A 14244-nucleotide genomic window follows, 5' to 3' on the forward strand; every position below is an offset into this window, starting at 1 on the left:
GCCAAATCGTGTTAGAAGTTGTAAATTTACGTACTCATAAAATGTAACATTTTGCATTAAATAGAATGTTATAAGTCTTGTTATTTTTTTCGTTATCGCCTCACAATACATACATATGTAGTTATAGTTGGCCCAGGTAGACTCTATGGTGTAGGACAGCACCGGTGAGAGCGGTGATCCGTTACTAAGGAAAGAAAGAGGAGAAAATTAGTGGGTGTATTAATAAGGGCGCGCATGCGTGAGAGGGATTAAGTAGGAGTGAAAAAAAAGAAAAATTTGGACAGAGTAATTGCATGTCAACCAGTGCGGATGCACAGAAATTTGTCTTGCCCAAAATCAAGGCAAAGTGTTGTTAAACCCGAGTTTGGTAGATTTTTGAGAAAAGTGAGTGGTGATAATAAATACATATTTGAATGTTTACTAACCAGCGGTGCATTTCCGATAGATTGACCCGGAAGATTGCCCACTGCAGCCGGGTCAGCAAGTCTACCCCAAGAGGAATTTGAGCTGGAAGGAATCGAGGTGTGCCTAGAACTTGTTGGGTGTTCCTCCACCACCCTTATTGAGGAGTCATAAACCGTGAGTCCGTTCCAAGTATGTGTTGTGGGTGAGCCGTGCGTAAGAGGCAGACGAAGGGGTGGACTGGGCAGATCCAGATCCAATGCCTAATTCTCGCATTTTCGAGGACGAGCCGTTAGACTCTGCAGAAGCCACTCAGCTATGCACTCACATCTTCTCGCATATTTACACTCAAGTTTATACGAAATATATTGACAGACCGACGTAAACGTAACGTAAACATATTATTCCAGTACAACGCCAAACATTGCGCGACAGAGATAAAAAGCAACAACATATGATAGGATTAACCGTTGTGCGCGGCGCAGGGTCCCACAAGCCCACTGTTTTGGTGGAGTCGGTGGAATATTGTTGTGTGATTTTTGTTGTCGATGGCCTTGTTTATTCCTGCCATATGACCCTTAACAAGAACTCTGCTCTTGGTAGGTTAGTCTCGGGAGGGCCCAAAGAAAGTTAACGCATATCCAAAATAAATCTGCATCGATACGCACATTACACAGGGTAAGGGTACTCCCGTAATGACATAAGCCTAAGTTGATCAGTAAGTATTTATTTGAGTTTTGTAGTTAAAATAGTTGGTGTTTTTTTTTTGTTATTTTCTTATTTATTTAAATTATTTTTGTGTATTATCTAGGGAAGAAAATATTAGACCTATATTAATAGGTCGAGAGCTAGCCGGCGTTGCCCCACGAACCGCAAGCCGAATGTAACAATTTATATAAATACATACATATATGTATGTACATACATATATGTACTTTTTCAAAAGTACCACCTCAGATTTGTCATGCATGCAGATGCACATATGTATGTATGTACGTATCACTCAGACTGGCCACACAATATTCATATATGTATGTACATATGTATGCACGTAAATTTTATTTTGCTTATACTCTTGCAAAGGCTATTAAGATTTTTTGTTAGATGTGGGAAACCATAAAGTTTAGCTGCGCCAACATCGGATCACGTATCTATATAACTGCCGTTGAAACGGTCTATCGAAAAGAAGTCTGAGCGAAGTATGTAAATTTTAGGCTGAAGATATTTTAACCATAAAAAATTTTTTAAAGAACGTTTAAAATCGTTGGAAGGTACATATGTAGTTGTAGACCTTTAAAACTATCTGGATCGATTTTGGAAATTTTTGCTAATGGCAATCGAACTTTTTACCATTGAACAGCCAAAAAGAAACTCAGAACAGATAAAATTGAATCAATCGCTGAGGGACGTAATATTTTGTTTTTATATTTTAGAAACGTCGCAGCTAGGGTAACAAAATCCTCGGCTACCGTAAGCTATCCGTTCTCTCATTGTTTTTTTGTATTTATTACTCAATTGCGCAATGTTCGTCTGCTCTTCGCTTTTGTATTTATTTTTTTATTTTAGTCTAGCGAACAAGAAGTTTAATGTAAAAAAATTTGAAAAAAAATTCATGCATACATATGTAGATATGTTAGTACATTATGTACGACGTTCAATTTCAGTGACGACCAGTATCGACAATGTACAAAAAAACAGCTGCGCAACTACGTCACAGTGTACACCAGAGCATCGAAAACTATCCATATAATGAGCCTAGCAGTGCCCAGGCCACTCTGCAGGCCAGTTGCAAAAGTGAGACAAAAAGCTAACATATCGGCATGTACATACATATGTAAATAAACACGTCTAAACACTTTCAGATTCATTGAGCTTTGTGCAGCGCTTAGATATACTGCAAACGCTATACGTCCATAATGGCTGCGTGAACACAGTGAACTGGAATGCAAGCGGTACACATATTGTATCTGGCTCCGATGATAATCATCTGGTCATTACTGAGGCCAAGAGCGGTCGGGTAGCTCTCAAGAGCAAAACCCAGCATAAACGTCATATTTTCAGTGCACGTTTCATGCCACACAGCAACGATCAGGCTGTCGTTTCCTGCTCTGGCGAAGGCCTAGTCATTCATACTGAGTTCCTGATTCCATATAGCTCAGAAAACTGTACAAAGACGATAGACTATCTAGTTGGAGAGGAGAGCCGAATCGTCAACGTTTTTGATTGTCACACATTTGGGAGCACCTTCGATGTTTTGCCAATACCTGATGAACCACGTTCCTTTCTCAGTTGCGGAGAAGATGCAACTGTACGCTGCTTCGATCTTCGCCAATCCAGTAGCTGCTCCAAGCGTATGTGCCAAAAGCACATTCTTATAATGGCGCCCTGTGCCGTGACAGCCATGGATGTGGCTCCATTTAATTACAACAATGTGGCCATTGGCTGTTCAGACTCGATAATTCGTCTATACGACAGGCGCATGCTAGCAAATACAGGATCTGCATCCTTTTCGGTGGGCTCAACAATACCGCTTAAGGCCTACCCTATTCCGATGGAATACACGCGTCGTCACTATCGCCCCACCTGCGTAAAGTTCAATATTAACGAATCTGAGCTTCTGGTCAGTTACTCAATGGAGCAAATTTATCTGTTTGATCTGAAACACCCCGGATATAACGACGCAGGTCTTTTAAAAAGCGGTTGTTATACGCCCAAAATGCGCCGTGAAGACGATCCAGACCCGCAAATGCCTCGTCTTCGCTTTCGTGGCGATTGGTCGGACACTGGGCCCAACTCCCAGGCCATTGCCGAGCAGAGTTTCAACCGTCCCAATGTGGGGCAAGCTCGTCCACCCCTTGAACCAGGAGTACTTAGTCGGCTTAGTGATGAAATCTTTCGCATGCTTAATTCGCCCAGTCGTCAAATGCGTCAAACTTCCCAAGCAGCCGAGTCAAATACAGATCCAACCAGCAGCCGAACAGCAGGAGCATTTTCCTGGCAGAGTGACCTGCTGCGTACGACGGAAGGGCATAGCGAAGCCGCAACATCAAACCGCGATTCAAATAGCACCCTTCTTGCCAGAGACCATGACACAATTTATGCAAATATGATCAACGAATCGGATGTGCCTAACATCTCTGTCAATTCTGGTAAGTGTGCCTTATTTAAGCCCGCATGATTTATATATATATTTCAAATAGAAATTAAAGGAAGTCCTGAGAACAGGAAGGACGCTAAAGAGGCCAAAAACGAGGACAAAAATGCCATAACAGCTGGAGATGGACAAACGTTTCCTATTCGCAATTTTGATTACGTGAAAATGGCTTTCAGTGGGCACCGCAACTCAAGAACAATGGTAAAGGGAGCATGTTTCTGGGGCGACGACTTTATTATGTCGGGTTCCGACTGTGGCCATATATTTGTTTGGAATAGACAGACCGGAAAGGTAGTCAAGACGCTTCTGGCAGATAATCGTGTCGTCAATCGTGTTCAACCACATCCCACGCTCCCCTACCTTCTTAGTTCCGGCATCGACTACAATGTGAAGGTGTGGGCGCCAATCGCTCCTGATCCCCATTTCGACGAGGTTGAAACCGCTGGAGTACGTGTTATGTATTTCGTTGACATTGACAAGCCAAAAAACATTGCATTTAATTTTTTCTCTTTGCAGCTTATAAAGAGCAATGAGATTATGTTGGTGGAGACTCGCGACACTATAACCGTGCCTGCCCAGATAATGATACGAATTTTGGCAAGCCTTCATCAGTATCGCCGGTTGATGCACGAAGCTGGTAGCGAAGCCAGATCGAGGCAAGAAGGTCTGTCTAACAATGGGGCAGAAGCTCCTAATAGTGATAGCTAAGTCAAATCGTGATCGCTACAACGCTGAAGTCAATCCAAAAAAATTTGTGAAGTACTTACTTACCTGTACTACTGTAGTAAAACAAGCTTGAGCTAATTATTGTTCAACGTCCGAGGCAAGTACACTCCCCACAGATGCACCGAAGGGACTGAAACGGAAACAGTGATCAGACCAGTCCTCCGCCTCTTTTCATATTTCTCCTGTTTCCGCATGTTTTTTCCTTCCGACGGATGCGATTAAGGCATTGCAGAAAATATCAGCCCAATAAGTAGAGAGAGGGACACGTTTCTTTGTGTAATGTAAATCTTATAAAAGGTACATACATATATCGAAAATAATCCCTTTTCCACTTACGTAAGATTGCGATAAGTTTTTAAATGACTGTTTCCAAATATGAAAACAAATGATTTCATATTTTGTTAAAAAAGTATAAAGTATAAAAAAAAAAAAAAGACCTGGATAATTCCATATATTTAGTCAATACTCAAATTAGTCAATTTCGTTTTGTTTACTCTGCTAAATATATAATGTTATGCTTTATCAAAGATACCCACTAAAATAACCATACGTGTCCCTTTAATATCGTACTTTATATATTTTCTCTTTACCTCATCTATCCATTTAAATGTTACTCTTTTATTTTTTTGAAAATATTTTATGGCTTCAAATTTCTTCACAAGATGAAACTCCTCCTCCTAACCATCCACAAGAAAGAATGGCCTATGCACCGCTCAAAAGCCACAGGAGTACATTCCGAAGTCGTGGCATGAAAGGACATGAGCGTGGCATGAGCCTGAAATTCTGAAAAAATATAATACCCGGTTTTTTCCGTCTGACGGATGCAATTATGATTGCATGTGTGAGAAAGCACAAAATACAATTTTATGTCAAACAAAATGTTAATTATATATATTACAAAGACCAACCTCAAAGTTAACGAATTTTATTTACTAAATGAACAGGATGTTCTATCCATGTTGTATCCATTATTTATTTTTCCATATCAATATATAATTTTTATACCCGTACTCAAGAAGTTAAGGGGTATATTAGATTTGTGGTAAAAGTGGATGTGTTCAACGCAGAGAATGAAACGTTTCCGACCCCATAAAGCATGGGTGCGTGTCATAACGCCCAGTGTCACGATTTTTTAGAAAAAATATATTTGCCTTCGTCCTTATCTCCCGCAATCAGCAGTCCAAAACCAGCAGGTTCTCCCTATTCCTTAAATTTTCTTTATAATAGGTAAGGATTGAGGGGAGTAATTAACTTAAGTTTAACAAGGATTGTTTTTTATAATAGGCATTTAATATTTATTAGCTTCGGGCGTTATATTGTCATCAGGGCCGGTGATAGGTGTTATGACGCCCGGGGCGTATATGAGTAGAGGCGCCCTCTGATAAATACATATGCAGTTTGGTTTGTAGTTTGGTTTTTTTCAGATTTTCAGAAAGTTTTTTGGCAACTTGCAGAGCAGATTCAAGCCTTTATTCCTGTAGCTGTAGTCTAGAAATGCAGAACAATTTCATACTGATAATGTGGGAGCAGCGATATTTATGGTTTGATACAAGATAACCTTAAAATAGAATGTCATATCCAACATAAATTAGAAAAGTATAATTTCATCAGCCAAGCCTTTTGCTTGGCAACTGAGAAGCTTCAAAAGGCCGCGTACAATGTGAATATTAAAAAATTATGAAATAAGGTTTAAAAAAAGAATAACTTAGTATTTTAAAGATACGTAAATTGGCCAAGCTGTGAAATATAAACGAAATATATACTCATATATATTTTCAATAAATTTCACTTGGGAATTTGGCGCCCCAAAAATTTGCATCATCCCGCCTCCTTCCGCCCCCACAAAGGACGAAAATCTGTGGCATCCACAATTTTGAATATACAACAAAACAAAACAAAACAAAACGCAGTATCGTAGAGAATACCCATATCTACCAGATTGCCGAATCTGAATCAGATCAAAACATAAATTTAGCCAAAATGAAGAAATTCATTTTCAGTTGCTACCCCCGCCTCCACCAGCCAGAGACCCACAACTCATTCTCTTTCTCGCTCGCACACCAAAGACAATATAAGTATAAAATAAATAACGCCATACGAAATTTTTGCACACGAATTTTTCATGCTGGCTCTAGAGCTGGCTCCAGGCTCTCTTGAAATTTTTTAGAGAGAGAGAGCGCTCTAGAGCCAGCCGCTCTCTTGTATGCATACAGCATACGAAGGCACACGAAGTTGGTTCTTTGCCGATGCGACAGCTGAGCCGAGTCGTCGCGACGACTGTATGTGTGCACATGCATACGTTTTTTACAGCGCTGTCGAAATATACCCTTCACTTTATAAGTGTAAGCTAATTTTGCAGGACGCTTACCACCCCAATATTAAAAAACTCATATATGTATTATATGTATATATCCCTCCAATGATAATTTCTTTTCAGATGTTATATTCGATAATAATGATCGGATATACATATATAAAAATACATAATATATTTAATACACGAAATTCCATGAATCACATCGGAATAATTGCCATTAGGGTATTCAGGATGCGACGTATTCAACGCCGGTATATAATTTCGTTTCTCAACTCGTAAAAAGGTTTTCGTCTCGAAAATCGTCCGCTTCGCACAAGTACGCACACATACGCACTTGCTGTTCTGTGTGTACTCACACATGCAAGCGGATTCTATTTTTAGATTCGTACGCTCTCAAATTTATGCGAGCGAAATGGCGCGAATTTCGTCGCTGGCCGAAAAATTTGCTTGCATATGGCAATTGAAATGTATGAGCGTTACGCATCTTATACTTATATTGTCTTTGCTCGCACACTCTGCCGCGTTCAGTGCGCGAGCGCCCTCTAGCGAAAAATATGTAGAATCTAAATGGTACATGTGTAATCTACATGTTAGATGTAATAAAATGTAAATTTTAAATTTCTAAAAAATCATAAGCTCAAAAATGAATGTACTGACTGAGTATGGGTAAAGTAGAGTCGCGTCCCCAGAAGCGACTCACACGTTCCTTCTCGTTTTAGATTGTATAGTGGCTTTTAAAGCTTCTTTGAAACACTCTTTATAAGGTAAAAGTATTTTTTCCAACTCACTTAAGTCGTCTTTCGATGAGCGGATCAGAATTTATAAAGCACTAAAACTATTCGGTAAAACCAAAATTACTAAAAAAAGGAAATAAACAATGAAAAAAAACCATAATTGCTTAAAAAAATGTATTAGAAAAATTGTTTTTTGGTCACACCGGAAAAAAATTAAATTTTGTTTCCTAGTGTTATTACATCTGACAGCTCCGATTTGAGATTTCCCTTTTTCTACGCGCACCCCATGCGTAGTGTTGCATACAAAAAAACACTCACGCATAATTGACAAAAAAAAAAATACATTTCGATATTTTGCAATCGTGTAAGAACTATGTTTTGAGCGTGTTAAAAGGGGGAAAGGAGCTAATTTATAGCCGTGAAGAGGAAGTTCGTATTAAATAGTTCGTGTTAAGCGAGGGCCAGGTGTACATCATAAGCTCACAAGTTTATGTACTGAGTACGGGTATAAGAGTAGAGTCGCGTCCACAGAAGCGACTCACAACGTTCCTTCTCGTTTACCATTGAAGGCGTCGACGAAGAGATCCAAAGTATTTATAGTGCTGATTCAGCACACAAAACTCAATTTTGTTTCATATTATCTTCAAAGCACGAGGAAGCTTGCTATCAATGGCTGTAGACCTCAAACCAACTGCGCCAGTTTTTTAAATTTTTACAGATCTTAGGTAACACTACTCAACAAAATTGAACTTTTTCTATCCGCTGTGGACCAAAATTACTTTTTCTGATAGATTTCGGGATTAAAAAATTTTTTTAGTACTTTATTTTTTTTTAATGGTTTAATTTTTTTTAAAGAATTTTGAAAATCTTGTATTTTTTTCAGAGGTAGTGCTTCTGTTTTTCACATAACTCCGTATCTTATATCGGGTTGCATAGAACTTTGCAGTTCTGAGAAGCTGACAAATACAGCTAAAAATCCGAACCAGACACTTTGTATCTGCAGCTTAACGCCTGGAAGATATTAAGCTTTCAAATTCCAATTTCATAATTTTTTTGCGGTATTTTTTCACGAAATTTTGACTTTAAAAACTCGGGAAATGTCGAAAAAAAAAATAGTTCTTGGCCAAAATTTTTTGTTTTAGATATACGCATTAATTGGGCGTCGTTTAAGCTATTGCTCATCATCGTAGCAGGCGTTTCGCAGACCGGTACTCAGTTCCGAGAAAAAGCCATTCGATACATACTAGAAAAGCAACCGATGGTATTTTCCCATCTCGATCGGAACATTGAAAATTTTCATCTTCCGTCGTCTAATGACCTGACACAATAACACACACAACACACACACATTAAATATTCTGTCGCTCGACTCGACGCGGGTCGAGGCATTGACGAAGCCGAAAGCAGAGGCAAAGGCTAGCCTAGGTTAGGTTAGGTTGAAGCGGCTGTCGGGATTGTCAGAGACCCGACACACCTAGGCCGGTTTCGGCCCGTTGTGATACCGCATATTACGTTCCCTTCTCCTCGTGAGACCCTATGTTATCCATTATCCCATCCGGATGCCCTTATGAAGCCTGCGATCCGTCTGGGACTGATTGTAGACATGTCCGAAATGTCAGTTAGAAAAGGAGCGCCCAAGTATTTCAGTCTCCTTCTACTGAGAGCCGGACAGGAGCAGAACAGGTGTTCCACAGTCTCCTCCTCGTCCTCATCTCTACAGCTTCGACAGAAGTCGTTATATGGGGCGCCCAGCCTGCTTGCATGTGTGCCTATTAGCCAGTGTCCCGTGAGAGAGCGTATGACTGAGCTGCACCTACTCCTACTGAGTTGCAAAGCTCATCGGTGCGCTTCTTATTGATATTAGGCCATGTTTGCCGAGTTACGCGACATAGTGACACGGTTTGCCATCTGTCATTTATTAATCGCTTAAAGTGTTCTTTTATTTTGAGCTTGCAGGTGGCCATTGGCATACGAATATCCTCCTTATCATGGAGAAGGGGGATTGTTGTGCCAGCTCTGGCCAGCTCGTCCGCTATGCAGTTGCCTTCAATGTCCTGATGACCCGGGACCCATATTAGGCTGATGACGAACTGATAAGCCATCTCATGAAGAGATTTGCGACAGTTTGCCACGGTGGCCGAGCTTGATGTTATCGCATTCAGCGATTTGATCGCCGCTTGGCTATCACTATAGATATTTATATGAGTTGCCGCAGGGGCTATTTCCTGAAGACAGCTCAAAGCCTCCTTGATCGCTATGACTTCTGCTTGGAAGACACTGCAGTGATCCGGGAGCCTGAAGGACTGTCTTATGTTCAGCTGTTCGGAGTAGATTCCTCCTCCGACCTTGTTGTCCAGCTTTGAGCCATCAGTAAAGATTCGAATGGCTCCCTTTGGACCAGGTGGTCCCTCAAGCCAGATGTTTCTGTGAGGGATGATTGTCTCGAAGGGGTATCTGTATACTCCCTCGGAACGCAGTAGTCCGTTTTTGTGGGGACGATTTTGTTTCCATTTAGGATGGACGCATGACCGGTGTGATGTGACACCCATTGGTCAGAGTCTCTAAGACGGATTGCTGCCATTTCTGCCTGCTCCTTACCTGCAAGGTCAAGGCTCTGCAAGCATAGGATAGCATTTAGCGCATCCGTTGGTGTTGTGCTGAGAGCTCCACTGATGCATAGGGCTGCAGTGCGCTGCACCTTGCCCAGTTGTTTAGTGATGGTCCCCTTCGATAGGGCTGGCCACCACACTGCGACTCCGTAGAGTAGTATTGGTCTGACTATTGCCAGGTAAATCCATTGGACTATTCTTGGGTTCATGCCCCATTTGAGCCCAATGGCTTTCTTGCAAGTGTAGAGGGCTATCGTAGCCTTCTTCACTCTGTCTTTGATGCTCAGGTTCCAGCTAAGTTTTTTTATCAATTACCAACCCTAAGTAACTGGCACTGTCACTGAATGAGAGCCTACATCCGTTTAGTATTGGGGGGTTGAGGGACGGGATTTTGTATTTGGTTGTAAACAATACAAGTTCCGTTTTAGAGGGATTGATTCCTAGTCCACGCGACTCTGTCCATTCTGAGAGTCGCGCGAGCTTTGCGGTCATTAGATCGCAGAGTGTTTGAGGGAATTTTCCTGAGAAAATAATGGCAACGTCGTCCGCGTATGCTACCACCTTGCAGCCCCCCCCTTCCAGGTCACACAGTATCTTATTGACTGCTATGTTCCATAGAAGGGGAGACAGGACACCACCTTGCGGGGTGCCTCTGTTGACATACCTAGACTGAGTGGACGATCCCATTGATGATGTCACTGTCCTGCAAGTGAGCAATTGATCTATGAGCATCATCAAGTGACGATCCACTCCCAGGTCAGTCAGGGCCTCTGTGATGGCTCCCGGTATGACGTTGTTAAAAGCTCCCTCAATGTCTAGGAAAGCGATTAAGGAGTATTCGTTGACTTGTAGAGATTTCTCTACCGCCGAGATTACTTCATGGAGTGCCGTTTCCGTGGATTTTCCTTTTCGGTAGGCATGTTGAGCGCCTGACAGCCACTGAGGATTTATAGTTGTCCTCAGCTGCAGCCCTACTAGTCTCTCAAAGGTTTTGAGAAGAAAGGACGATAGACTTATTGGTCTGAAGTCTTTTGGGGTTGTGTGTGAGGGTTTCCCTGCTTTGGGGATAAAGACTATTTTAGCCTTTAACCAAGCTGGGGGATTTTTCCCACTGTCAGTATCTTCCTGAAGATACTTTGCAGCCAGTTGATGGCCATATCCCCGGCTTTTTGCAACTGAGCCGGAATGACTTGGTCCGGGCCAGGCGATTTGTAGGATTTGAAGCTGTTTACTGCCCAGCTAATATTCCGCTTTGTGAGGATGTGCCCCATTGAGGTTTCCGGGCCTTCACTTGGGGTGTCTGCCGGCTCGATGGTCGTACACCCAGGAAAATGAGTATCGAGTAGAATGTGTAGGGAGTCCTCACTAGAGTTAGTCCACGTACCATCCGTTCTCTTGAGGTATCCCACCGAGGGGGATGTTTTTGACAGGATCTTGCGTAGCCTTGAGGCTTCTGACGTGTCCTCAATTTCGGGAGCAAAATTTGTGCCAAGAGGCCCTTTTTGCTCTCCTTGTTTCTTTTTTGTATAGGGTTAGCTTACTTTTGTAATTTTCCCAGTGCGCTTCCTCGCTGCTGCTTTTGGCTCTGTTAAAGAGAGTCCTGCAGTCTTTCCGGAGGGTATCTATATGTTTAGACCACCAGGGGGGTTTCTTTTTCCCTCTTGGTTTGGTTGGGGTGCAAGCTGCCATGAAGGCCTTGTTGCAAGCTTCCGTGAAATTGTCACAAGACGATTGAGATCGTCTTGAGTGTCAGGGCATTTTGAGGCTAGGGGGGAGTAATTCCTCATTTTTGCACTATACATATCCCAGTTGGCTTTCCTTGGGTTAGTATAGCTAGTGGGTATGGTGCTTTTCGAGCGATAGGATTGTCTCGATGTACCTGTGGTCGGAGAAGGAGTGGTCCCTCAGGACTCTCCAACTTTTCATTATGTCTGACAGTTTGTGAGACAATAGAGTGAGGTCAATAACCTCTTACGGTTTTTTATGATAAAAGTGGGGTCATTACCCCGATTACTTAAATAGTTGGAGTTCAGGATGAAGCTGAAAAGTGACTCACCCCTTGCATTTGTATCCGAGCTCCCCCATTGGGTGTGATGAGCGTTGGCATCGCAGCCTATTAGTAGGCTTGTATCCGACCTCTCGCTGTTCTGGCAATCTTGCGAACGAGGTCACTGGGAGGATCGCTTTCCTCGTGAGCCATGTAGGACGACACCAGGTTTAGGCGTGTCCCTTGTAGCTCTAGGCTAGCTGCCGTATTGTCGCCATTGCTAAAATTGTGGAGCAGAAAGATATTTAGGTGCTTCCTTGCTAATATGCAGGTTCTAATTTTACCTTCAGTTTGGGCTACAATCAGCTTGTAGTCCTTCGTCACTAATCCACAGACCCTGCCTCCTACCACCCAGGGCTCTTGGATTAGGACTCCTCCCCTCGCTTTGCGACCAAGCGGAGTATCAGGGCAGCAAATGCTTTACAGTGGTGGAGATTTGTCTGCAGAAGCCTCAGAGACTTCATTAGAAACGTTCTCCACCACTGTTATGTCGGCGTCAGAGTCGTCGAGTTTTGTCCCGACACAACGCCTCAAAATCGAGCATCAGCTCCGTCTCTGAGGAGTAGCTCTCCAGGGCCGGCTCCGGCTCCGGGTCTACTTCGGGTGCCTCGATCTCCAAGGCAACGTCCTGCTCAACTGGGTTGTTGACAGAACGCGCCTCGGTCGCTGCGTCCGACTTGTAGACCTTCATGGTCACCGAGCTGAACCCGAAGTTAAGCTCTCCTCTGGCTGCCTCGATCGGGGCTAGCGATCCTTATTAGGACTACCACTGCCTGATTTGTGGGGCCCTTTGATGCCTCCACTTTGACCACCCTCCAGTCTGAGGTTGGCAGTGTGGGGTTGCATCTTTGCAGCATCGTGAGGATCGCTCGGGTCCTTGAAAGTGGCCGGTACCCATATACGGGCCCTTGGCCTCTGGGCACCTCTGCTCCAGTCCACAGCGACGAGCTTTGCCCCGGCGTAGACCTCACCGATTTGCGCCACCGCAGCTTTGTATAGCTTTACGGAGCGCTCATCCTCGCAGGCTACTACCTTGATGCTCCCCTGGAACCATCCCATGTCTTTGCAGACTGGGGGTGGCCTGGAATCCTTTTCAAGAAGCTCGAAGCAGCGGTCGGCCAGTGCCGCTTCCACCCACTTCCACTGGCTTCTGGGTATTTTCCCCTCCGCGCTGCCTTTGTCGAGAACGCCTATCAGCGTCCTCTCCTTGGCAATCTGCGCGAAGGATACATTTGGTGCGACCCTGGATCGCTTCGCGACAGGTCCGGGCGTCTCTTGAGAGCGCTGCCTCTTCGGTTGGGCGGCCACCTTCTGTGGCTCCATACTGAAGTTGGGCAAACACCACCGAGGCCCATTCCACTTTCTTCAGCCAGTCTGCTGTTGGACTGACTTCTTGGCTTGTGTTCTGCCGACGGAGTATGTGCCCAGCACTCCTCTTTTCGGCATAACTAAATCTTTTGGTTTGGACGCTGGTTGATGGCAAGCCATCACCCGCCGCTTCACCAGAAGGTTGAGCAGCCGCAATATTGCTTAGCTGCCCTACCATGGTATCAGTTTTGGGTGTTGTCTTTCCACCCATCCCAGGTTTGGGATGGGACCCACTCCGGATTCATACCCGCGTCCTTCACCGTGCAGGTCTTTCCTGCGTCTGAGCGGATCGGGCCAGGCCTTTGGCCGCTGCCTTCTCCCGCTTGGGATTTCTCCCTGCAGGCATTTGGGGAATGCCTCTCTCGTTTTTGTTTTTGTTTATATTTTTCGTTTTTATCCATGTAGTTCCCACGAGCTGCAGAGAAGGGGAACGGTCCACGGCAGAGCTCTGCGCTATCCGGGTAGGGCATAATTAGAACAGGGGCTGCCAAGTCCCTGAGCTCTCCGTTCACGACTGGGCTAGTTTTTATACCGGGCCCCCAGCCAGGCTGACTCTTGGCAAGGGTTGAGTAACACCTTAGTCCGGCCCGGTGTGAGGTGAGTGTTGGGGCTGGATGTGGGTAGGTGTTGTGTAGGGATGGGATTGTGTAAGCTACTTAATGAGAGGCGGCACCACAAGCGCATCGTCAGTGTTGCTGCGTCGCGAACACCCGCTGGCTGTCCGGGACTGCTTATTTCGGTACTCTCCCTCAGAGCCAACTTAGTTGATACTCTTTAGGATGCCCGCTTATTCGCAGCTGACCTACCCACTAGGGTACCGTTCGCTGTTCCCTATCCGCAACCTGGCAAGTGTGACCTGTCCCGGTGGCCTCAGCTAGGCCCCCTCT

The 14244-nt window shown here is 44.0% G+C and overlaps 1 protein-coding gene across 5 annotated transcripts; it reads left to right on the forward strand.

The window, feature by feature from the left end:
* The first annotated feature begins 1511 nt into the window (after positions 1-1511).
* LOC111075297 (DDB1- and CUL4-associated factor 6-like) lies at positions 1512-5201 on the forward strand. 5 transcript variants are annotated; one of them, XM_022368482.2, is made up of 5 exons: positions 1512-1601; positions 2067-2196; positions 2265-3551; positions 3603-4003; positions 4073-5200. In XM_022368482.2, the coding sequence occupies exons 2-5, from the start codon at positions 2085-2087 to the stop codon at positions 4262-4264; spliced, it is 1992 nt and encodes a 663-aa protein (XP_022224174.1). In that variant the 5' UTR covers positions 1512-1601; positions 2067-2084; the 3' UTR covers positions 4265-5200. The 5 variants fall into 5 exon arrangements, 4 of the variants coding, with proteins under 4 accessions (XP_022224174.1, XP_022224176.1, XP_022224178.1 ...); XM_022368484.2 differs by lacking the exon at positions 1512-1601 and adding an exon at positions 1927-1947; XR_002607913.2 differs by lacking the exon at positions 1512-1601 and having other exon boundaries at positions 1965-2196; positions 4073-4579; positions 4945-5198.
* The last annotated feature ends 9043 nt before the right edge of the window (positions 5202-14244 follow it).

Source organism: Drosophila obscura, unplaced genomic scaffold, assembly GCF_018151105.1.
Source record: "Drosophila obscura isolate BZ-5 IFL unplaced genomic scaffold, ASM1815110v1 contig_74, whole genome shotgun sequence".
Lineage (NCBI taxonomy): Eukaryota > Metazoa > Arthropoda > Insecta > Diptera > Drosophilidae > Drosophila > Drosophila obscura.